The 23296-nt window shown below is 38.4% G+C and overlaps 1 protein-coding gene across 1 annotated transcript; it reads left to right on the forward strand.

Moving 5' to 3' along the window:
- The first annotated feature begins 289 nt into the window (after positions 1 to 289).
- On the forward strand, positions 290 to 19978 carry EIF1AX (eukaryotic translation initiation factor 1A X-linked). The gene is made up of 7 exons (XM_036304358.1): positions 290 to 516; positions 6098 to 6181; positions 8675 to 8778; positions 9600 to 9650; positions 11980 to 12061; positions 13247 to 13338; positions 16399 to 19978. Exons 1-7 carry the CDS (start codon positions 501 to 503, stop codon positions 16402 to 16404), a joined length of 435 nt encoding a protein of 144 aa, XP_036160251.1. The 5' UTR covers positions 290 to 500; the 3' UTR covers positions 16405 to 19978.
- Positions 19979 to 23296: the final 3318 nt, after the last annotated feature.

A 23296-nucleotide genomic window follows, 5' to 3' on the forward strand; every position in this document is an offset into this window, starting at 1 on the left:
GCTCAAACCCTGAGAGGCTGGTTTGTCACAAAGCAGCAGAAGTCTGGTGTCAGCCAGCAGGGGGCGCTCCCTGAACCAGCCCTTTACTAGAAAGCCTGGGCCCCTCCCATTTCCTCCCTTACTCCGCCTCCTCCTTGCTCATGGCCCCGCCCCCTACGTGTTCCGCGAACACTCCCGGAGCGCGTGTCGCTCAGCTTTAACAATAGGGGAGGGATCAGGCGGCCACGCCTGCGCAATAGAGACAGGGGGGCGGACCCAGGCGGCTTGGAGGCGGGGAGACGCAACGCAAGCAGATGCGACGCCATTTGCTGCCGGCCGTGCGTGTGTAAAGTAGGTCTTGGAAGGGCTCGGTCTCGGGACTCTCCCGCGCACGCGACCGGCCTCTCGCGCCCGCTTGGTACCGCGGGGCTCCACGCGTTACCCCTCGCCCCCCTTGGAGGAATCGCCACCGCCGCCGCCCGAGTAAGAGTCGGAGTCGCCGCGAGGCCTCTGCTCCCGCCATGCCCAAGAATAAAGGTAATGCCGCCTGGACCCCAGGAACACGACTCCTCTCTGCCGGCTCTCCCGGCCATTCTTGCGGCTTCGGAATATCCCGGGCTGCCGTGACCTTCCTCTCCGCCCGGCCTGCCGGTGGCTGGGCGATTAGGACGCCCTCCTGGGCTCGGGAGAGGAGCTGGGAAGTTACTCCTGTCTTCCAGTTTGGTCACATTGGGGTGGAGCCGCCGCCATTTTTGTAGGGCCTCCTGCCGGAGAATGTGGGCTTTTGCTCCTGATTCGCGCCACAGTGACCTCGGCGTGGTGGGACCCATGGAGAGACCTCCCCTGGGGCGGCGTGGGGTTCGCAAATGGGCGCTTTGGCTGTCCTGGGCAAGGGGAGTTAAACCCTGGAAGCAGTTCTTAACTTTCAGAGGGTGATGCTTGCTTTAGTGCCCGTCAGGTACCCCTAGATGGGTTTCTTTATGGACATAAATTGAATATTGTTGAGACTACATCTCTCTTGTAAACAGTGGGCGAAACCTGGATGCAATTTCGAGGTTCATCTCTAGAGATATACCCTTCCCCATCCCTTTACGGAGTTTAACTCCACACACACACACACATACACACACACACACACACACTTGTTCCATATTTATCCAAGTTTTCTAGTTTTGTTTCAGATTATATATATATATATAATAAGTTCCCTCCATTCTGAAGGTAAACATTCACAAGTTACCAGACTTGAGGATAAGTTTATTTGGAATTTCCAAAATGAAAAGCCTAGTCTAGGTAAAAGCAGAACAGTCCTAAAGAAATTCTCCCTTTTTTAGACTTAAGGGTGTTTCTGTTTTGTTTTTTTTGTTTTGTTTTTTTTTGCTTTTTTTTTTTTTTTGAGCATCCCTCTAATTTCTCAAAGGAAATTGTTCAAGTAGAAACTGGGAAAACTGTGTTTCTGACAGAAGAGGAGCTTATTTCAGAACCCACAAGAAGTTTCCTTTGGTTATTCATCCTGAGACCCCCTGCCCTGACCTGGCCTACTTCCATTCTCTTTTCTACTTCACAGCTGGCTACAGCGTTTCTGCCTCATTTCCTCTGTAGCTGTCACTACTCATTTTATCCCTTGGGATTTTGGGTTGCATTCTGTGTAAGATTAGTTGCAGTTATCTGTAAGATTTAGTGCAATTCCCTCAGGGCAAGCTACAGGTATTGCCCTTAGAAATCTAACTTGTGGGTCCTTTTTGGAGCAAGGATTTTACTGCTAATAATTTTTGGAAAGATTGGGTGATAAAATAGGGTTTTTTAAAAGTCATAGTTTTCTTGAAACCTATGTAATCTTTTATTCCCTATGAGATGGTAACCAGATTGCTTTAATGGGTATCTTATTCTCACTTTTATTTCTAGCACGAGATTTCCAATTCCTTCACTAGACTGTACGCTGTAAAGGGCAGTAATAGTATCTGTCTTAATAACATTGGATTGCTAGCACTTGACACTTAGTAGATGCTCAATAAATATTTGTTAGATTAAGTCACCTCCCTTCTGTTGAGTCCACCCTTAGGTGGATAATAGGTTACCCTTTAGTTCCAAGGATAGGACTTCTGCATTAAATCACATCTAGTTCACTAGCCTCCTTCCTTTAAAGTTCATTCCATTACATGGCAATAAAATAGAGAGGGAGGTGATCGGAATGATTAATTCTGGTAAATTGACAAGTGATGAATCACTTTTATAAGTAACATTTTGTACGTACAAAAATTATAGATAATGCAATGAACACCTGGGAATCCATTACTCCAAACTTGAGGATTACAACACATTGAGTTAAAGCCCTCTGTCTTCCTTCCTTACCTTGGGGGAAGGTGCTCCCACATTTTGAGGGCCTCACTACCGTTGATTTTAAAATTACCACTCCTTTAGGAATATGTGGACTACTCTTGACTGATTTATTCAAAGACTTGCCAGCTCGGGTATATAACTCAGCAAACAAAGTAGGTATGATTCTTGTCCTAATGGAGTTTTCACTTTAGTTTGAAGACCTGTCATGATTAGTGGCTTGAAACAAAAGGTACTTTTCCTAGGGAATTAGTTTTGGTGTGCCCTAAGAATGCCACAAATACTGAATTCTAAGGACTCTGGGTGAGTCAGGAAATTGTAGTGGCCTGCCTAACAAATGCACAGAGCATTGTGAGACTGTACCCATGACAGGGTAAGTGCACATGATGATGCAAGAAGTTAAGTGTGTCTGTCTTTAGAGTGGCCAAGTGCACACTCTTTATTCTGTTTGGGTTATGAACCTTTTGCTGCTTCCACACTCTTCCCATAAGTCCCTTAATCTCACTACCACTTATAGCCATTTTTGGAAATGACTGCCAGGGTCTGGGATGGGACAAAATGGTATGTAGAGATACCCTAATGTGGGGGACTAATGTTAAGTAAGTTACTTCTTTGGGCTTAGGTAAACTCACTGGAAAACTGGAGGTAAATGACTTATTACCTCATAAGGTGATTGTGACAAGTAAGTGGGTGGTTGCATAGTGGTTAAGAGCATAGTGTCTGGTGACTAACATCTGAACTCTCAGGTCACGTGATTATAGCCTTGGATAGGTCACTTAACCTTTTGAAGTCCATTATCTTGTGAAATAAAGACAAAATAATACCTATCTCATAGGCATAGGCTTGTTAGGGAGGAGATACTAGAACAGTGAGTAGTCTTACTTGATGCATAAGGGAATAGAAGTATTGACAGATAGGTTGGTGTCGTGTTTATAGGTTGAGAGACTTATATTCTGTAAGGTAGTTATGTTATCACTAACAGAAACAAGGATGTTGATTACGGACCAGCTTTGCAAAAGAAAGTAAATGGGGTTTTGAATAAAATTGAGCTTGAGATGACAGTAATCCATTCACTAGAAATGTACTGAGGCCAATAGAAATAGGAGATAAAGGCTTAGTTGAAATAAGGGGGTGGGATGTAAAATTATTAACATTGAAGTGGTAGGTGAGAGAAAAATAAATTTCCTTAGAAAGTGGGTGAGCAGAAGGAATTTGAACTGAATGAAGCTCCAAATGAATAGGCATAATGAAGAGGGGGCTGATAAAAGGTCAAGAATAGTACAAGTGATCCTTCAGAAGTTGGGAAAAGGAGAGTTGAGAAATGATCAACAGTGTCATTATTTAAAGAATGAAAAGCAAGGGGGCCATGGAGAATGACAGATTTTTTAAGGACACCAGTAGATAGTGTGGTGTCCTAAATGGAGGTATTTGGATCTTCTGTTCTAACTCTCTAACTCCCATATTTTACAGAGGCTGAAAGAGATCAAGGGGCAGGGGATGGGGGTTGAAAGCTCCCTGTATCCTTTATTCCTGTCTCCTTCTACATCTGGCCATAATTCTGTTTCCATCTCAGAAATAATTCTTTTATCATTCCTCAGAATAATATTCCATTGTATGATTGTATCACAGTTTATCCATTTATCTACCAAAGAACATCTTGGTTGCTTCCAAGTTACTTTTCCTCTTCATGACTAAGCACAGCCTGCTTCATTGTACTTGTAATAAGGGCAGGGACCTTCTGACCAGTTTTCCCACCCAGAGGATCATGTGACACCTCTGCTTTTTGTTGAAGTATTTTTTTAATGAAAAATTTTTGAATAGTAAATATATTCATGATTCAAATTTCAAAAAGTATAAAAAGTGAAATCTCTCTTCCTAAATGTGTCCCATTGCCATCTAGTTCTCTTTTTCACAGGCATTGTTAACTTTTTTATATATGCCCTTCCAAAGATATTTTATGTATATATAAAAGCAGATGTGAATATGAATTTATATATATATATCAATGGCGGCTTTATGCTCTTCTTCACCTTGCTGTATTTGTTTTTAAACTTACAGTAGGACGAATTTTGAATGTATGCAAAAGTTGACTAGTATAATGAACCTTCATGTACTCATGTCCTGGCCCCAGGCACCATCAATTCCTGGCTAAAAACTTGCACCATCCACACCAAATCAAGATCCAGAGATGGGCTACACATTGCCATTGGTTGATATGTCTTTTAAGTCTAATGGGTAGGTTACCCATCCATGCATGTTTTCTTTTTCATAATGTATCTATTGAAGAAAACAGATTGTCTTATTATACAAATGACCCCACAGTTTGGATTTTGTTGATTACGCCCCTATTGCACCTTGCTTTTTGTTGTTGTTGTTTTTAATAGACTTTATTTTTTAGAGCAGTTTTGTATTTCTAGAAAAATGAACAGAAAGTACAAAGTTCCCGTATACTTCCTCCACACCAGTTTCCTCTATAAACATCTTACATGAGCCAGTCTAGATGCATTATCATCTCAGGTCCATAGCTTATAGGTTCATTATGTTTTACATTGTATGGGTTTTGACTAATGTATAGTGGCATGTATCCACCATTACAGTAAAGGTTCCTCCATGTCTTTGGGGGGCTTGGTAGTTCTTTTTATTGCTGAACTAGAGGCCCAATGCATGAAATTCATTCAAAGTAAACCCCCCCCCCCCCCCCCCCCAGCCCACTGGCACTGGCTTCCCTCGCAGCACAGACCAGGGACCCTGCCCAACAGTGGCCTGGAGTCCTTGTGCCCCAGGCCTGAGCCCAGGGCAGCACCAGAAAAGGGGAGGCCCCCCACCCCCGAGAACAGAGGCCTTGACCCAGCCTGCCGGCCAGCAGATCCACATCCATATCCATGTCTGCCTGCTCAGGCCTGGAGCCTCCAGACTTCCAGAGGCGGCCACCACCAGGTTGCCCTCAGCACAGATCTGGGCAGGGAGATGAAGACTCAGGGGTGCCCTCGGCAACCGGCAGGGCACGTGGCGTAGGGCCTTACCCCATTCAGCACGTTGTCGTGGCTTCGGGTGCAGATGGTCCGTGGTGGGTCTGTGAGCACATGTACCCGGATGATCTTGTCAATGGACGTGGTGCTTTTTAACTTCAAATACCTTGCTCAATGTATCTTGCAGCAATAGGATAAAATTCAAACTCAGCATTTAACAGACTTGTTGCTCTCCCTCCACTACCACAAAATCAGTGTGTCCCATTCCAATAGCTATAACTTTACCTTTTTCTTTTCTTTTGTGTTCTTGCATTATCTTTTCTTTTCAGTCATCTCCTTATACTCACACCTTTCATTGGGGTAGGGGTGAGGGGGCGGTCAGATAAAAGAGAGACAAGGCATTTTTATAAAATGGATCAAGACCCATTATCTCCCACCTTGTCCCATGTGGGCCACTGTAGGTTCACTGAGCTGTGTAGTCAATCAAGTAACTTTATGATCCAGGGCAGTTTGGTCATTGAATGCAGATGTCCTCAGAAAAGTATCTATATACTTTTATATAATATCTGCTTTGGTTTGTTTGTATTTGATGTCAAAAATATTCCAAAAGGGAATTTCCAAGAAGGGTAGGGGAGTGACAATATGTATATGTTTAATATAATTGGAGATTGTAAAATTTAATGTTGTGTGACTAAATTTGAATTTTTAAAGTAAGTGATTTTTTTTTAACTGTTCTAGGTGCCTCAATTTAGTTTAGTTTCTTTTCCTACTGTTTTGCAAATAATGTCTTTTTCTTTACTTAAAACCATTAGGTAAAGGAGGTAAAAATAGACGTAGGGGTAAGAACGAAAATGAATCCGAAAAAAGAGAATTGGTGTTCAAAGAAGATGGGCAAGGTAAGTGTTTTCATAAGTTAGCATCCTTTTAGTAATAGTTTTGTTTTTCAAATATGGAATTTCAATTTCTAAACATAAAAGAGATACTATTCATGATCTGAGCAGTGAATCGCATGCCCCTTTTTGCCCTTCTCCATTTCTTTTGCTAATCATTTTGGTTACCAGTCTGCGTTGAGGATTGGTGGTGTTTCTGTAAATGTATAGGTGTATTGTGTTGCATATCTAGGAATGAATTATACAGGCCAGAGGGAATTAAGCCTCAAAAGTGATGGTTGACAATTCTATGATTTAGTGGGCCTTTTTTTTTTTTAATAGTAAATAGTGCTACATAGTATGTGCAGTGGACCATGGATACTTGAGGGATGAATCTGAAGCCTTTCCTTCTCTTCTCCAGTGCCATTAGCATATAATTTCATAAAATGAAATTGAACATTTGACTGATCTTTTCTAACCGATTAACACTTTGTAAGTGCCAGCCCAAGATATATTATACTACTTTCTTATATTTTTATTTTGAGGACTTTTAAACCTTCAGAGAAGTTGCAGTATTAGTACAATGAACTTTTCTTAAATTGTTGTGTGTGTGTGTGTTTTCCGGAACCATTTGAAAGTTGCAGATATCATGATGCTTTTCCCTTATTGCTTCTTCCTTTTGCCTCTTAAGAACAGGTATATTCTCTTACATAACCACAACAGAACGCTCAGGTAATTTAATCTGAGTATATTATGTATCCAGTTTATGGTTCGTAGTCAAAATTTTCCAATTATCCCAATAATTTCCAGCACTTTTTAACAAAGAAATTATTTGTATAGTCTTTTTATAGAACTTTGGTGATTTGTTCACACCATATAAAAATGAAACATTTTCTGGCTAAAAGAGCTTTTTTTCTTAGCCTTAGTCATTCTAGCCCCCATTAGAAGTTGACTTGATTTTGACTGCTACTACGTTTACTTTTTCTTTTTTTTTCTTTTTTTAATATATTTTATTGATTTTTTTACAGAGAGGAAGGGAGGGGGATAGAGAGTTAGAAACATCGATGAGAGAGAAGCCTCGATCAGCTGCCTCCTGCACACCCCCTACTGGGGATGTGCCCGCAACCAAGGTACATGCCCTTGACCAGAATCGAACCTGGGACCTTTCAGTCCGCAGGCCGACGCTCTATCCACTGAGCCAAACCGGTTAGGGCACGTTTACTTTTTCATATTCCCCCCCCCCCCCCCCCCACTTTGGAAGAGAGGCTGCCATTTATTTATTTTTAATTTTTTATTGATTTCAGGGAGGGAGAGAAAGATAGAAATATCAATGATAGAGAATCATTATTTGGCTGCCTCCTGCATGTCCCATACATTGGATCGAGCCCACAACCGGGTATATGCCCTGACCAGGAATCCAACCATGACCTCCTGGTTCATAGGTTGATGCTCAACCACTAAACCATGCTGTCTTGGCGAAAAGCTGTCTTTGACCACCATGTTGAAGTGCTAGGTTCACTGTATGTAGTCTGGGTAACTTCCACTTGTCAACCCCACAATCAATTTATCAAAGTTACATCACTGAATTTACCAATTAGTAAATATCCTCTTTGGCGGTTAGTTTAATGTCCTGCTTGAGTAAGTAAAGGTTCTAAAGTGATGGCCCCTCTCCCCGTGTCTTCTGTCATTTACTGATAAAAGAGACAGGCCGATGTACAAGCTAATGCTCAGAATCTCAGTTTTTCAAATGGCATTGAAACCAATTGGCTTCCTGGGTACCCTTTTGAAAAGATTTTTATTAAAAGCTTGGTATTTTGCCTAAGAACATCTTTCTGGCTTTAAAAAAACTTCAGAATAATTACTAAGACATTCTAATTTAACAAAAGTAGCTTAATTAACATTTAAGCCACGTTTATTTGCCAAATCTACCAAGTGTTGTGTTGAGATTATCCTCTAAAGCAGTGGTTCTCAACCTGTGGGTCGCGACTCCTTTGGGGGTCAAATGACCCTTTCACAGGGGTCGCCTAAGACCATCGGAAAACACATATGTAATTACATATTGTTTTTGTGATTAATCCCTGTGCTTTCATTATGTTCAATTTGTAACAATGAAATTGGGGGTCACCACAACATAAGGAACTGTATTAAAGGGGCCCGGCATTAGGAAGGTTGAGAACCACTGCTCTAAAGGTTAGAAGGGAAAGAAAGGAGCTTCAAAATTGGCAAAGACTTCAAGAGATTGAGGAGGTGTAGTGTGTACATTTTGGGACAAGCCACCTTGCTCTCCAAAAGTAAAGCAAACAGTCATGAAGAAACATTTCTGATAGCAGAGATGAGTCTTGGTTGTGGCTCTACCATTAACTAGCTTGGGGTTTGTCACTCCCTTTCATTTACTTTACTGCATGTATTTATTCCCAGCTAGTACCATCTATATGTTCTAGTCACTTTTATGTGGACTTCCAAATTGTTTTTATCAAAAGTTGAACAATATCTTATGCCCTTTTCTTTTCCCTCCCCCAGAATATGCTCAGGTAATCAAAATGTTGGGAAACGGGCGCTTAGAAGCAATGTGTTTTGATGGTGTAAAGAGATTGTGTCACATCAGGGGGAAATTGAGGAAAAAGGTAGGTGTGGATATTTGTTTTAGTTAATACAAAATTGTGGTTAAGGGGTTAAATGTCTCTACAGTTTTTATGGGCCAAGGACCTCGTTTTTATAAGTTACCAAGAGTTCAGTAGAACTGTGATTTGCAGATTCTATTTAAAGACTCAATTTGCATCACCTATGTTGTATTCCTGCCAAAAATGTTTAACCTGAACCTAAGAGGAAATGATCGACAAATCCAAATTGAGGGACTCTCTGCAAAACAAATCAGGAAAGGAAAGAAAAGGCTGAAGTGCTATTAAGTGTTACATTAATGTTAAATTTCTGAATTGTGATCTAATTCAGGAAAGACTAATGTCCTATCACATTCAGTGTTCAGGCAGATTTATTAGTTAAATTAGTTAAAAGTTCCTCCAACTCTGATTTTATGATTATTTTTCAAATTTTGTTTTTTAATCCTTCTGTTACCTAACTAAAAAGTTGGGGTGGGGAAGTGGAAGGAAGGGAGGGAGGCAGATGAAGCAACATATCTAATTTTTTATTCTTACATGTAAAGGATAGAAAACTAACCACTTAGAATACTTCACTGGGGGGAGGGGGGATCTCTTTTTAAATTCATCACTCTTCTAGAATTAGTAAACTGCCAGGTAGTTAAATAAGAATTTTTTTTAATATTCCAAATTACAAAAAAGTTGAAACAGGCACAACTGCTTGCTATAGTTTGTTTTTGTTTTTTCCTGTTTCTAAATGTAGTTACTTAAATCACAGTTGGGTGAATAGCATTTTATGGGAATGCTGATTCAATGTTGCTCTTGATTCTTTATTTTTATTTCTTTTATAGGTTTGGATAAATACCTCAGACATAATATTAGTTGGTCTACGAGATTACCAGGTAAAAAAAATAAAATAACATTTTTATGCACTTGCCAGATTTTGATGATCCATTAGTGTTAGGAACATAAGTCATAACCGTATTTGAGCAGTTCTAGCACAGTATGTGCCTCACCATTGTATCAGCAAACATTTCATAAGGCATTGTGCTAGGTAACCCCGAGATTATGGTTCCCAAATGCTAGTCTGTGGAGTTCGTATTTTCACTGTAGAAGAAATGCAGGCCATGTAAATTTTTCATGAAGCTAAGTGGTCCTTTTTCCTTTTCAGATATTTAAAATTTTTCCTTTTTAGCCCAGGCCAGTGTTTCTAAGTAGTTAGAATGTTGGCCTATGGACCGAAGGGTCGCACATTTGATTCTAAGTCAAGGGCATGTAACTGTGCTGCAGGTACAATTTCCAGCCCTGATCAATGTGCATGCAGGAGACAGTCAATTGATGTGTCTCTCTCACACTGATGTTTCTCTCTCTCTTCTCCTACCTCCCTTCCACTCTCTAAAAATAAATGGAAAAATGTATCCTCACGTGAGGATTAACAAAAAAAAGTTTCCTTTTTGGAATGAGATAGTGAATAGTAGTTTTGTTAGTGTTCTTAGTTGGCAAAATAAAAATGTAATCTTATGTTGGTCCTCCCACCTTTTTTGTTGTTGTTAATCCTCACCGAGGGTATTTTTTCCCACTAATTTTTAGAGTGAGTGGAAGGGAGGTAGAGGAAAAAGGAGAGAAAGAAACATTAATGTGAGAGAGACACATTGGTTGGTTACTTCTCCATGTACCACTTCTCCATGTACCCCAGGAACCGGGGATCAACCTGCAACCTAGTTACGTGCACTTGACCAGGAATTGAACCCGAGACCCTTCGGTGTGCAGGCCGACACTCTTATCACTGAGCCACACGGCCAAGGCCCCGCCCCAGTTTTTTTTTTAGACTATACGTCTTGAATTCAAAATCTGGAAAGAGTTACTCATGGGGCTACAGCTGAATGATTCATGCTGCCATCCCACAAAATGTGAATAGCCTGGTAATGAGGGGAATAAGAAAGGCACACAGTTAATTACAGTATAAACCATGATATAAGTTTGTACTCTAAATTTAGATCAGCACTTAGGTAAGAAAATTATAGTTTGCCCTCATAATCTCAACCTGGAGACATTATGGGTCTGTGAAATCTATTTGGTTCTACCTGTTGGAACTTATCACTGTGTATTAAATCACATTGTGAGTGATAAAATGTTTTTATTTTTAAAAATATATGTATATATTCCAGAATAAAGAATTACAATCGTTGCTTTAAATCAGTGGTTCTCAATCATGGGTGATTTTTTTTTTTTTTTTTTTTTTTTTAATGTCCAGGGGCCATTTGGCAGTGTCTGGAGACATTTCTGGTTGTCACACCTGGGGGAGGGGGACAGTGCTGCTGGCATCTAGTGGGTAGAGACCAGAGATGCTGCGAAACATCCTACAATGCACAGGACAGGCCTTGCAACAAAGATATCAGTAGCCAAAAATATCAGTAGTGCTGAGGTTAAGAAAGCCTGCTTTAAATTCATACCATTTTAATGTCCATTCTCTTCTTTTGATCTCAAAAATAACCCGAGAAGTAGGGATAATAGTTTCCTTTGAAAAGACAGGAAACCAAGGTGCCAAAAGATACAACATTCTGACTAGAAAATAACAGCCAAGACCAACTTTTCTGATTCTTAATTTCCCATGATCCTTCTCTGCCCCTGCCACTTAAAGGGTGGTCCAGGGACCAGTAGCATCGTTAGCTTTTGGGAACTTGTTTGAAATGCAGATCCTTGGACCCCCACCCCAAGCCTCCTAAATCAGGATATGCAGTCTAACAAGATTCCCCCTGGGCTTCTTTACACACATTACAGTTTATGTAAGATGTATTGGTAAATTCACGGCTTCCCTCCACATCAACTAATCTATCTTCAGGAGGTGTAAAAGCTCCACAGGAGATTCTGATCAATTCTACCCTAAGAACCACTGGTACATGGAAAGTGTATTAATTTCCTTGGGTCATTATACCAGTCTCAATTTTTGAATTGCAGTATTTAATGTTTAATAACCCTGTAAATTATGGTTCCAGGGAATTTTTGTATTTCAAAAGACTTCTAATCAGAGGGTAATAGTAAATAATCCACAAGATTAGGTCTGCACAGTTCTCTTATTAACGTGAGATCTGCGAAGATCTTCCCTAAGCCTGTTGATCATTATTCATTTATGCATGCCAGCTTCATACTGGGTTAAACCCAAAGATATTTTTCAGAGGGTAGGAGAAAACTTAATATTTTGCCATAATCTGTTATTTTTCTCTTTTCAAGGATAATAAAGCTGATGTAATTTTAAAATACAATGCTGATGAAGCGAGAAGTCTGAAGGCATATGGCGAGCTTCCAGAGCATGGTAATGTCTCAGTTACTATATTAACCTGTCATGGTGCTATTACCTGGTCGTATCAAGGGAAGGGATTTGGGTAGAATTTTGTGGATTTTGAATACTTACTTTTGTGCTTACATGATTTGTTTTAAGTCTGACTGCCTATACTTCATAATATTAGATACCTTAAGAAAATAACTGATTCTAATAAGTATACTTTGGTTGAGGAGTTATATACTTTATAAGCCCTGGATTTTTGCATAATACCAAAGGAAACATTTTGTTGAGTATTTTAAAAGTCATTTCTCAAAGAGAATGTTAGTGTTTGTCTAACTTTAAATGTGAAGCAAGGGTAGTTAATTAGGTACTATTGTTGATTTTTATTAAAAAGGCAGTCTTCAATTTATCGTACCTAGTATCACAGAATCCCACAGGATTTTTTTAAGCCAACATTCTTTGTTTCCTCCCCCAGTACAAAAAATTATGTGTTCTTAATGTGGAAAACAACTAAAACAAAAATAAGTCCCTCACAACCTTATCAAAAGGGAAATATACTTTATATATTATTTTGTAAGCCTGCATTTTACAAGAACTTTGTATTATATCTTATATTTTGATGTATCTCCAAGTTATTAGAATAATCACAGATTTATGAATTTTTAAACATAAAATACTGTAGACCATGAAAATCCTGCTGAAATGAATTACTTGGCGTTTCAAATCTAGGAAATGCTAATACATCTGGGAAGGGCTAGCACTTTCTGGTTCATTTTCATTGCTTAGGGATAGCATGATTTGACTAAAGATTCTGATTGACAAGTCTGATGATCGATGAGTTATTAGGTTGTACTCAAACCTTTTTTAAAGCACAGCTGGAAGTTGTAATAGTTTCAGAATTTGTGTCATTAGATTCTGCCTTACTAAAAATACCTTTTAAACAAAAGAAAATTATAGCACAAGTACATTCCATCTTGACTTACCAGTCACTTTGTTGGAGGTTTTGTTTTATCAAATACTGTTCTGTATAATAGCATTGTAAAGTTAGGATCTTTCTGATCATAAAACTTAGATTTAATTATATTAAAAGTTTGAATTGTAAGAGTCTCCTTTTATATTTCAACATTTGATATCAAACTGCTTTCAGTGGGCAATTATTCATTTTAATAACATCTTGGTTATGTTATATGAGTATATTTATTTTTGTTTCTTTAGCTAAAATCAATGAAACTGATACATTTGGTCCTGGAGATGACGATGAAATCCAGTTTGATGACATTGGTGACGATGACGAAGACATTGATGATGTAAGTAAATGCGCCTTGCATTTTTCAATGTTTGTGAATTATCCACAGAGAAACCAGCTCCTTCCCCCAACTTCCTTTAATCTAAGAATGTTGAACATTTAAATAAGGGCATATTTTGAGACTTGACCATGAATTAAAATATTCAGTAGACAACTAATCAACTGTTTATACTTTGAGAAGTCACCTATTTTCAACATTTCTCCCTAGAAAGATCAATATTTGCTTTGGCAATAAAGAGAGGAGGGGTGGACTGGCTGAAAGAGGGTAGAGGGATTAGCCAAAGAACATATATGCATAACCCATAGACACAGACAATAGTGTGGTGATGGCCAGAGGAAAGGGGGGCAGGGCTGGGTGGAGGTGGGCAAAGTTTAAAAAATAAATAAAACAGCCCTGGCCAGCTTGGCTCAGTGGATAGAGCGTCAGCCTGCTGACTGAAGGGTCCCAGGTTCGATTCCGGCCGAGGGCACATGCCTGGGTTGTGGGCTCGATCCCCAGTGGGGGACTTGCAGGAGGCAGCCCTGATCAAAGATGTTTCTCTTTCATCAATGTTTCTATCTCTCTATCCCTCTCCGTTTCTCTCTCTCTAAAAATCAATTTTAAAAATTTAAATAAATAAATAAATAAAACCCAAAAAAAGAATGTCTAAAGCGATCTCTCCTAAGAACTTTAGTTGTAAGAAATATAGTATCTTACCAAAAAAAAAAAACATGTCTTCTCTTGATTGAAATACTGGTATGTTAAAAGAAGTATCTGGTTTGAACCAGCTTGATAAGAAGCCTTGAAATTACAGCATACATTAAAAGCTTTGTTAAAATCAAGGCCTTTTGCCACCATATGATGTTATCTGCTGGATATGCACTATTGGCAATCTCTTGGTTTAGAGTTAGTATGTTTATTTTGAGGAAAATGTATTGTTTTTCCTAACTTTAGTAAAGTAGTGATGCTCATAAGAGTAAATGCCTCATTGCCCTTCTGGTCAAACTTAATTTGGGGCAATATAAGTTTATTTAATAACTAGAGGCCTGGTGCATGAAATTCGTGCACGGGGGGGGGGGGGGGCGTCCCTTAGCCCAGCCTGCACCCTCTCCAATCCAGGACCCATTGGGGGATGTCCAACTGCCTCTCGCAATCCGGGACCACTGGCTCCTAACCCCTCTGCCTGCCTGCCTGATCTCCCCTAACCACCTCTGCCTGATTGACCCTAACTGCTCCCCTACCGGCCTGATCGCCCCTAACCGTCTCTGCCTCACCCCACACCCGGGACCTAGGATTCCCTCCTCTGGCTGGCCGCAGGCACCCAGGACCCGGGCCAGCTGCAGCCGCAGGGGACCGTGGGTGGGCAGCTTCACCTGGGCTGTAGCCACAGGCGCTGGCGCCCGAGACCATGGGGCAGGCAGCTTGTCCCTCTCCCAGGCCGCAGCCTGGCTGGTCCCCGTTCCTCTCTCTCGAGTTCATTTGTGCCTGGCTGGTCCTCATTCCTCTCTCCCCAGTGTTGAGTGTCTGAGCAGCGCGAGGGTGTGATGACCATTTGCATATTAGCTCTTTATTATATAGGATTACTCAAATTTGGTTTGGGCTCTTCTTTTCATCCCCCTTTAAATACAAATGTAGTTCAGAAACCACCTGTGTATATATGTCTAAAAATAACACTAATGTTTGATTTGCTTTAAAGATGAAATTTTCATATGCCTAGATCAGTTGTTTCTGACCAAGATTGTACAAAGAATTACCAGAGTTTTTCAAAAATAGAAAGACTGGTCTTTGGAATGTCTGAGTTAGGCATCACTGAGATTCTACAATGAACATTTTCCTGTACTTGATTTATCACGTATATATGTATCTTTATTCATCAGTCAGTCCATCTTATATTTGATGCATCATCAAACCATTATACGCATTTATGAATTTTTAAATATATAGTACTACTGTACTAATCCTTTGTTTAAACATTAAAGCATACCCACCCTAAAATAAAAAAAATGAAAAAGGATAAGAAATAAATATATCGCCGAAACCGGTTTGGCTCAGTGGATAGAGCGTCAGCCTGCGGACTGAAAGGTCCCAGGTTCGATTCCGGTCAGGGGCATGTACCTGAGTTGCGGGCACATCCCCAGTGGGGGATGTGCAGGAGGCGGCTGATCGATGTTTCTCTCTCATCAATGTTTCTAACTATCTCTCTCTCTCCCTTCCTCTCTGTAAAAAAATCAATAAAATATATATTAAAAAAAAAAAGAAAGAAAGAAAGAAATATATCTTTTTTAGTTTCACTCCTTTTGGAGACCCTGAGCTAGAGGATTCTTGTGACTAAACTGTTAGTGGTACCTTGACAGTAGATTTATCAATTATATTCTGTGATAAGAACCTGGCATGGCTGTAGTTTAAGGGGTTGACCCAAACATTTGGACAGCTAAGCGATAGTAGAAGGCCTCTTCAGAAATTAAGAACCTAACCAGAGAACATGCCTGAATAGGAAGAGGTGATACAGAGGTGATGGGTTGAGAATCTAGACAGGAGAAAAGTTGTCTAAGAAAAACAAAAATTCTGAATCTCTGCCAGTGCTTCCTCAGGACTGGGCCCAGCAGGCTGGCAGGGAAAGATAAAGCAGTGGTTATTAAGGGGGCTGGTGTTCTCTTTAACATTTGTAAGGGTGGCTTTGTTTATCACCTGAGAACCTTCTTCCCCGAGACATTTCTCTAGATAATTTATAGGTATTCAGTCTTATAACCAGGTTGACTAGAAAGAGGAGAATTTGGTCAGTATCACACTTGTTCCTTTCTTAAATAATGCTCTGCTCCAACCCCCAAAATAAAATATCGCTAGCACAGAAGCAAGGAGACACTACACTTTATTAAGAATATTCAATATGACATGTAACATTCTAAATGAGGTTGTAAAGATTTACTGGCAGCAGACCAGAATTGAGAAAAGCATGGTATACAGGATTTCCTCTTCAGATTGGATTTGTTTCCCAGATAGCCTAAGATGCCCCTTACGTGGTAGGCTGCTGCAATATAAGAATCTGTTTTTCATTTGATCTGATATTCTTTTCCCTTTCAGATCTAACTTGACCTCAACATTCTGCATTCCAACTTCTCTGAGGATTGTTCAACAATTTGGATTTCGGCTGAGGCCTATAAAAGAAGATTAAAATCCCTTTAATTTGAATGCAGTTGGGTTAAAGCATACTGATTTGTTTCTAAGGTGTTTCTTTAAAAACCGGTAGTGTTGAATTAAGTGAAATATTAAGCTCACTTTGTTCTTCGGGTGTAATGGAGTTTATGGGTAAAAGAGAGAGCACATCTACTATTTTTGAAAAGAGGAAAAAAACCTTTCCTATTTTGACCACTTCCAGTAAATAAATGGATGCTTTAAATAAACCATTTGCCCTATACTTATCACTTATAAGTAAGCCCTAGTTTTTACTAGCCTGTTGACTGTACAGTGTATTTCTATATATTTCAGTTACCTGCATGTATCCTTGAGGTTTTGAACAAAATTAAGGGATGCAGAAATCTGCATTTGAAATCAGAAATAATAGAACCTGGGTTTTAATAGCAATTTTGAATTTGTAAGGTTAGTAGTTGCAGAAATTGAACACTAGGTGGCACCTCTTAACATTGGAAATACTGATTTGGTTGTAAATTTTTTTTTAAACTCTGTACATACGAAATATCCCAACCAAGATTTTTTTGATCATATGCATGTATGTTGAATATTTTTACAGAACTAAAAGAGTATTGTCATTTTATTTCAGAAGTTATATGTGTAAGCTACAATTTTAAATGATTTATACACATGACTTATGTATAAATGAAAATTTCGTAACAACTTGTGCAAATTAAGCCCTTTTCAAATGATCCCTAAGCTGGGAAAAGAGGCAAGAATAACAACTTAATGAAAAGATAGTCTCCCATTTCTGAATGGAAGAGCTACCATGGAGAATATAATAAAGACAATGTCATGCTGCACAGTGTATTATATATATACTTTGTGTTTAGGATATATTTTATTGTGTGTACAGAATGTTTTTTTTGGTATGTTATTAGGAATTTAGATTCATCCTTTCTCATTCAGTTTTTCATGGCAACTCTAGTAAAATGAAATTAAAGGCTAGACTAGTTAGACCTCACTAGCCACATTGAATTTATGTGCAACTTTAAAAGAAAGATCCACCATGTAGCATGTGATACTTTTATTCTGCTGGTCTCCAGAGAACTTTGCTGTGACGAAAAGTAATGTAAAGGAATAAACCTTCACATGGCCTGCAAAAAAAACAAATCTCTCATAAGTGTGCAAATTCTGGAATCAAAATCTGTGGATCTATAAAACATTGTTAAAGAATAGAAATTTTGAATGGACATTTATAGTTTGTGTTTCTTATTTGGCGTTCTTGAACACTTACCTAGTTAGACGGCATCTGAGCTCGTGGGCTAGTTTTTAATATTTAAAAGAAACCAGCCTCTTAAGAATTATCAGTAGTGATTGTCTGTCTCAGTAATCTAAACCTCCTAAGATATTTAGGCTTTTATACATAAAGGTGTTGTGCTAAATTTGTGGTATATGGGAGGTGGGCAAAAGTAGGTTTACAGTGGGGGAAAGAATACAATAAATAAATAATACAAGAACACTTTCATGTACCTGCAACTGTAAAGTACTTTGCCCACCCCTGTATAAATCCTTCCATGTTATTTTACCAAGAATGTTTTAACTCTGTGTCTGTGATACAGTTCATAGTAGGGATGGTGTATCTCAAACATCTTAAGTTTTTCTACTTACCTCCTCAAATAAATATGGTTTATTTAAAGATTCTTTAAAACTTACAACAATGGCCCAAATCATACATTTGCTACTAATTTTTTCTTTCTTGCCTTGGAAGTAACAACTCGGTGTAGTGTTGCATCCTTGAAAATCTGAAATCATAATACCCATAATTGAAATAGTTGGGCTGAAATTGTAGCTTATATCAACACTACTCGGAATTATTTTAGTAACTTACTTTTCATGTGGAAATGAATCGTTTCATCGATATATTTCAAATGAGCAATGGAAGTGGTCCTTAAGAAAAGGTTTTTTTGTTGTTGTTTGGTTATACTCTGATTTGTAAAATACAATGCTATAAATTGTTCTCTGAAAGAAAATAAAATGTTTGAAATCCAGATAATAGTCTTACTGTTAAGAGGTGTAATAGTTATTACTAACAAACTTTATAGGCTTGCATTTTTCATGTAGTGTTTATTCCACTTCCAGTTAGAGTATAAATATGCTGCATTACAAAAGAGGCTAAATAACCAAACCAAGTGTTTGTGTGAAAAAAGACTTGCCAAGATTTATTTGTTGAATCTTGAACATCCAGCCTCTTAAAGAGAACCCCTCTTAAGGAGCCTGCAAACTATGCATGATGAAAATTCTTGCATTTTATTAAGGAATGGCCATTGGTTTACTCAACACATCTTAGGGTATCATAGCTATAAGTTTAGTTGCTTACAAAACTCTTTGTGACTTGTGGTTAAACTTAGTCTCATATACCATGTAAATATTAAATTATAGGATGTTGAATAACATCTTTAAATTGCTGTCTGTATTGACTAAAGAGCAACTGAGTAATCCATTAGGTAGAAGCATGTTTCAAATGAAACCTAGGTGGATTTATACTTTATTTGTATTATTTACAGATTTAACAGCATTCAGTATTAACTGTGGCTTGACTGTTAAAGTATCAGAATGCAGATGAGGTTCTTTATGTTACCTGACTGTCATAAAGATGAAAAAGATTTGTATCGGTATAAGGTGTTAAGATTTTTTTATCCTGCTTTGCAAGGAGAAGTTTCATTTATGCTGTTTGGACTCCCATGAACTTTCACACTACCTAAAACTACCATCATTTTTATCCTTGCTTTTTTTTTTCTTCCTATTCAGAAAAGTATACAGTCTGAATTAAGTCTTACTATAAGTGTGATAAGACACTAGCCTCTCCAAGGAATTTGGAGAGTGTATTGGACTATGTCCTCTCTTCTCCCCAGCTGCCAGGTGCTTAGAAGGCAATGTGAGGGAGAGTGAAGAGCATGGGCCCTGGAGTCAGCCTGTGTCCCAAACCCCACTCTTCCTTTTACTTGCAAGTGACCACAGGTACCTTCAGCTTGTCTCAGCTTCAGGCTCCTCACCTGTAAGATGGGGGTGACAAGAACAGTACCTGCAGAGTCACAGAATTGCTGGGAATTAATTTGTGATTCATACATGTAATGAACGTAGAGCCGTGTCCACTGCTTTTCATTCAATATCTAGGATTGTGTGTGATAGAATATGCGTGTCTTTCATATTCTCTATTTACCATTTCTTTTACTTGTAGTCTTAGGTTCCTGTAATAAAAGAAATGTATAGGTAGAATATATATTTGTATATTCATGTTGACACTATTTAAAATAATTGCTACCACCTGGCCTGGGTGGTTCAGTGGTGGAGCATCGACCCATGAACCAAGAGGTCACCCATTGGATTCCTGGTCAGGGCATATGCCCGGACTGCTGGCTCAATCTTCAGTACGGGCTGTGCAGGAGGCAGCCGTTCAATGTTTCTCTCTCATCGATGAACTATTCCTCTCTTCCCCTCTCTCTAAAATCAATAAAAACATTTAAAATAATTGCTACCATCCTCATTTAATTCATTGGAAGACTAACAGATGGAAGCCTCCAAATTGCTTGAAGATGTTTTGCTAAATACCAACTGCTCTATATTTCTTTAGAGAAAGTTTATAGTAATAGTGATAGCTCTGGTTATATTTCATTCTTAAGTCTTTAATGAGTCCTTTTACATCCTTTTATAGATTCATGAAATCTAATTAGTATTGACTGATTTAGAGGTTTTGTTTTCCATGTGGAATTACGTAAAAAAATCAGATGCAAAGTAATTGCAATTAGAAAATAAAATGAAATAACTTAAACACTGCAATTGATTGTTTCAAACTGACATTTCTAACTAGAACTTCTTTGTGATTCTTTTATGAGATTTTTATTTTTTAAAGATGATATGTAATATATGAGGGAAATGTATGCTTATCTGTCTTTCATTTGTGTTTCTGGTTATTTGATTTAGATGAATCCATTCAATGAGACTTCATATATGGGGTTGCATTTTCTGGGTGAGTTAATTGGTTGACCACCTGTGCTGAAGATGACATTTTTTCTAATGTTAAATCAGTTGTCCAGAATGACCTTTTCAAAATCACATCCAACGGACCTTATTTTGTACTATGCAAAGATATATAGGTGAAATAGATATTTATTAACTTGCTCATTCTTAAAAAGCCTGTATTTTCTGTTCCAGTCCAGGCTTTTAGTTCACAACTTGATATAATGGCAGATCAGAAAGTGGGGACAGAATCTAAGTGAAATCCTATTGCTGATTTGATCCACTGGAGTGTCAGATACAGAATTGGTTGGGTCTTTTGCAAATTTGATACAGTTCAGTACGTAGTTTATGATATTAAATATTAGAAATCTAAGAATAATTGGAATATTTTTGATAAAGGTTATCAAAAGCAAACAATTTTTTAAAGTGAATTTTACCTAGCTGTTCTGCAAAGCAATAAAAACTCAATCTCATTAAATCCAGCCCTTGAGTGTACATCTTTTTAATATTTCATGTGACAAAATAGGAAGTGCTACATAAAGCACTTCTGCTCATCCTGGGAAGTACAGTTGTCTCAAGGAAAAACGTGTGTGACTATTTCAATTGCAAACTAAACTAGCCACTGCTGCTCATGGAACACCATTTTTACTTGAAAGAATTGACTGGTTTTTCAAACTTGGTTTGAGGAAAACATTTTCTCACAAGTGAATAAAATGAGCCTGTCACTTGAAGGAATACAACTGAAAACATTTGTTGGAAATGATAAAATTTGAGCTTTCAAGTAAAAATTAGAACTTAGAAAACTAGTACCTGCTACTAGCTTGACAGCCTCAGTGAAGACTTCTGAAAAGATCAGTGATGGTATTAATGAATGTGACTGTTTAAATATTGTAGAATGAAATGTGTTGACATTTGGAAGTTCATGGATTAGCCAATATTTTCTAAATGATCAGTGGGTTTAATTGTTAATAGTATGAAAAGATCATTGATTCAGTGTTAGGTTCTACATTGCAAGTACCCTTTATGAAATTATCATTTGTTAAGATTGGGTGTAATATCAAAGAACATACACAAATCTGAAAAGGCTATTAAAATACTTTTCTTCCAACCACATACCTCTGAGGCCAGATTTTCTTCATATGCTTTAACCAAAATAATATACGGCAACACATTGAAAACAAAAGCAGATAGATGACTGTCTTCTGTTAAGACCATAAAGAGATTTGCAAATATGTGAAACAATGCCACTCTTCTCAAATTTGCTCACTAAAAGTATGTTTTTAAATCATTGGCTTTTTTTTTGATAACTAAAAATTATTAAATACTTTTTTAGATTTTCTGATACATCCCTATTTCAGAGATACAGCACACAAGTAAACTAGTCATTGCAAGGACAACTGACAGTATTGCCAATACTACAGTCGTGCTTTCAAGTAAAAACTAGACTTTTGGAAAACTTAGCACCCACCATTAATATATAAAAGTTGCTTGGGAGTTTCAATTTTAGGTGTAAAGTAGGGTTTGGTGAACTTTCTCTAAAGGACCAGATAGTAAATATTTTAGGTTTTGTAGACCATGCCTGTTACAACTCCTCCATTCTGCCATTGTACCATAAAAGCAGCTGTGGACAACATGTAAACAAGTGAGTGTGGTCATATTCCAGTAAAATAACAGAAGTAGGTGGCAGGCTTCCAACCCGTGCTGTGAAGGTGGTCTGAGACAAAACATTTAGAACTGCACTAGACTAACAACTAGATATAAATTTTAAGATAACTATGAAGTTAACCTAATGGAAAAGGCCCAGCTAACTTAAAAAAAAAAAAAAGTTTGTTAAAATTGTTATTGTTGAAAGTATTACAGATGCCTCCTTTTTTTCTCCATTGAACCCCCCTACCCTGCACCCACCCCTCTCAGGCGTTCACCACTATTGTCTGTCTAATGAACAAAATAAACTGATGAACAAAATAGATCCAGAGACACAGAAGTATGGAACAGACTGACGAATCTCAGAGGGAATGGGGTTGATGGGAAGAGATTAACCTAGTAACAATGTGCATATATGCATAGCCCATGGACACAGACAATAATGTGGTTAAATGTATTTTACTAATTTTAGAGAGAGGAAGGGAGAGGGAGAGAGAAACATCAATCAGCTGCCTCCTGCACACACCTCCATCAAGGATCTAGCCAACAACCCGGTCATGTGCCCTAACCGGGAATTGGGAATAGAACCAGCAACACAGTGCACAGAACAAGGCTCAACCAACTGAGCCACACCAGCCAGGGCACAAACTTGTTTTTAAAAAATGTGTTTTTATTAATTTCAGAGAGGAAGGGAGAGACAGAAACATCAATGATGAGAGAGAATCATTGGTCGGCTGCCACCTGCACACCCCTCCACTGGGGATCAAGCCTGCAACCCCAGTAATCAAACCCTGACCTCCTGGTTCATAAGTCGAGGTTCAACCATTGAGCAACACTGGCTGGGCACAAACTCATTTTTAAAACATGGCTCAAATAGACACTGTGTTCATAGATGGTATGATGATTAAAAAAAGTCAATTCTCTCCATAAGTCATAGTAATAATAGATGCCATAACAGACAGAAATATCAGAATGGAGAGCTCAGTTACCTATGCAGATGTAATATATGATAAAAAGTGCTTTGTTTCAGAATCATTGGGGAAAGGAGAAATTAATAGATGGTGCTGGGAAAGCCACTTAATAGAGAAAAGTAAATATGGAACTATCATATCACATACAAGAAATACAATTGCTTTAGAGTTAGGGTAAATCTGTAATGGAAAATACAGACTATCTTGGAGTTGTG

Source organism: Myotis myotis, unplaced genomic scaffold (genome assembly GCF_014108235.1).
Source record: "Myotis myotis isolate mMyoMyo1 unplaced genomic scaffold, mMyoMyo1.p scaffold_m19_p_4, whole genome shotgun sequence".
Taxonomy (NCBI): domain Eukaryota; kingdom Metazoa; phylum Chordata; class Mammalia; order Chiroptera; family Vespertilionidae; genus Myotis; species Myotis myotis.

Coding starts and splice junctions, on each gene's coding strand:
- EIF1AX (XM_036304358.1), top strand. Junction 6,182..8,674: donor GTTCAAAGAAGATGGGCAAG/GTAAGTGTTTTC, acceptor TCCCTCCCCCAG/AATATGCTCAGGTAATCAAA. Junction 12,062..13,246: donor TGGCGAGCTTCCAGAGCATG/GTAATGTCTCAG, acceptor TTGTTTCTTTAG/CTAAAATCAATGAAACTGAT.